The following is a 1,904-nucleotide window of genomic DNA, read 5'->3' as shown; positions in this document are numbered from 1 at the left end:
ACAAATGATGATTTTCTTCTTCTCTCGCGCGTACTTGCAGTGCCGGGCATGGCGCAGAAGACGGCTTGGGGTCTCTCATATCATAGGGATCGGAACCACGATATCCAACGGGCAGCTTTCCAGTGTAGCCACAATTACAGAAAATTCTGTCGCAGGTACACATCCAGATCAAACAGCGTGTTTCAGCGCTGCTTCAGTTAGAGCTGTTGACTTCCGCCATGCTCAGCAAACAATCAGTAATGCTGAGTGCTAGCAAACAATCCGTACAAAATAATTCGAGGAAACAATTAACAACAAGTAGAAATTGATACAAAAATTTGCATATGACCCATGACCTACTTTGACGCTGTTAATGGGCTGCGCGCAACGCAGGTCTGTTTATAATTACATGATGTTTTCCGTGCCGCAGACTCCCCGCTGTGTGTCGTGATGCACTTGTGGCACCTCCTGAAGGTGCCACAGATAAAATGTCGCAAGGCGCTGCGCGGCGGTGGGGGCCTGTTTACACGCTTGAAAAATGTGTTGTACAGGTCGTGCACGCGTCAAATGACGCCCAACACATAAAAACGATGCACGTGTGAACCGGGCCTTAGTTTCTAGTACATGCAACACGGATTCATCTCAAAGGCAACCACTCCTCTTAGGAGCAAAGCTCATCATCAGGTATCATAAATATTATGTAGCAGTAAAGAAAAGGAATCGTTTAGATGTGATACATTGTGCATCCAGAGTGTACCTAAAAGTTTACTTGAAACTACACTCTGGGCTGATGCTTGTGTAGTGGATTCTGCCCTTGTGGGTGCTTAGATTGCTACTGGCTTGAGCATTGATTAGTTATGGTCCCACCCACGATTGTTAAAACAAACAAATCCTTAAGGCTGGCCCACACTCCTAGAAAATCTTCATTAGTCACACCTGGCTCCTATCAAATCTGGCACACATGTACATGCATGCATGGTATGTATGTGCCTGCTAAGTACCTTGATGACAGGTGTCCTGTCCCTGTGTAACACTAACCCTCATTGGAGCTCTCCCAGCACAGGGAGTCAGGCTACCCTACCAAACCCAGCTGTGACAACCCCCAAGTTGACAGAATTACATTTATAGGTCATACAGAAAGAGAAGACGTGTTTTATAGCAGTTGACTCATTATTAGGTATTTAGGCAGACCCACCTGCAACTTGATACTAGTAGTCAATGTAGTTTGTTTGGATATAAAAACATAACTGCAGAACAGTCATCATCAAACATGCAGATATCTCTAGATGCTCTAGAAATATCCTGGGTGCCAGAACTCAGCCCTTAGAATATAATAATCTCTTTTCACTGATCTTGTCAACTATGTCATATGAGATACAAGATGTCTCTGCCCAACCATGGAGGTGTAGAACTCTGCTCTCAGTCTTGGGGATTGAAGCATTTGGCATCTCAGGAGAGATTGTGTTGCATTGGTGTCTGGCATCTCCATTGGTGGACTTAGTCAAAGAGAGGCCACCAGAGGCCACTGGGCCATTTGAAGGCTTGATATGCAATGATTAAGTTGCATGAATTAAACTTGCCATATATAGAAGTACTAGTAGTCTGCTTATAGTCTGTGTCCTCAAATCAGTTATTTTTTCCAGCGTTCCTTTACCAACAGAGGCCCTCTAACAAAACAAAATGTTGCCCCTCAGACGTTGACCCATAGGGGGAATTGGGGTCAGTTGAATGACCTAAGAAGGTTGGCCTGAGCCACCTGAGAAGGCTAGCTCAAATTATTTTGTTCTACTTCTAGACTGAATGCAAATAACCAAAAGACCTGAGAAAGTACTCAGTCTGTCATATCCTAATTCTAGATGTACCTTTACCTTTTACCTAGTCCCATCCTCATGTCTGAGGGTCGGGGACTATACTAGATGTACTAG

The 1,904-nt window shown here is 44.4% G+C and overlaps 1 protein-coding gene across 1 annotated transcript in view; it reads left to right on the top strand.

The window, feature by feature from the left end:
- LOC109481046 (low-density lipoprotein receptor-related protein 2-like) overlaps positions 1–1,904 on the top strand; it is a 25,965-nt gene that overhangs the window by 4,179 nt on the left and 19,882 nt on the right. The window contains exon 9 of the mRNA XM_019783520.1: positions 1,688–1,698. Coding sequence (XP_019639079.1) covers positions 1,688–1,698 — 11 coding nt within the window. The remainder of the gene's footprint in view (positions 1–1,687; positions 1,699–1,904) is intronic.

This window comes from Branchiostoma belcheri, unplaced genomic scaffold, assembly GCF_001625305.1.
Source record: "Branchiostoma belcheri isolate BF01 breed outbred unplaced genomic scaffold, Haploidv18h27 scaffold538, whole genome shotgun sequence".
NCBI lineage: Eukaryota > Metazoa > Chordata > Leptocardii > Amphioxiformes > Branchiostomatidae > Branchiostoma > Branchiostoma belcheri.
Note: the sequence above shows the minus strand (reverse complement) of the source record. Positions and strands in the feature narration are given on the sequence as shown.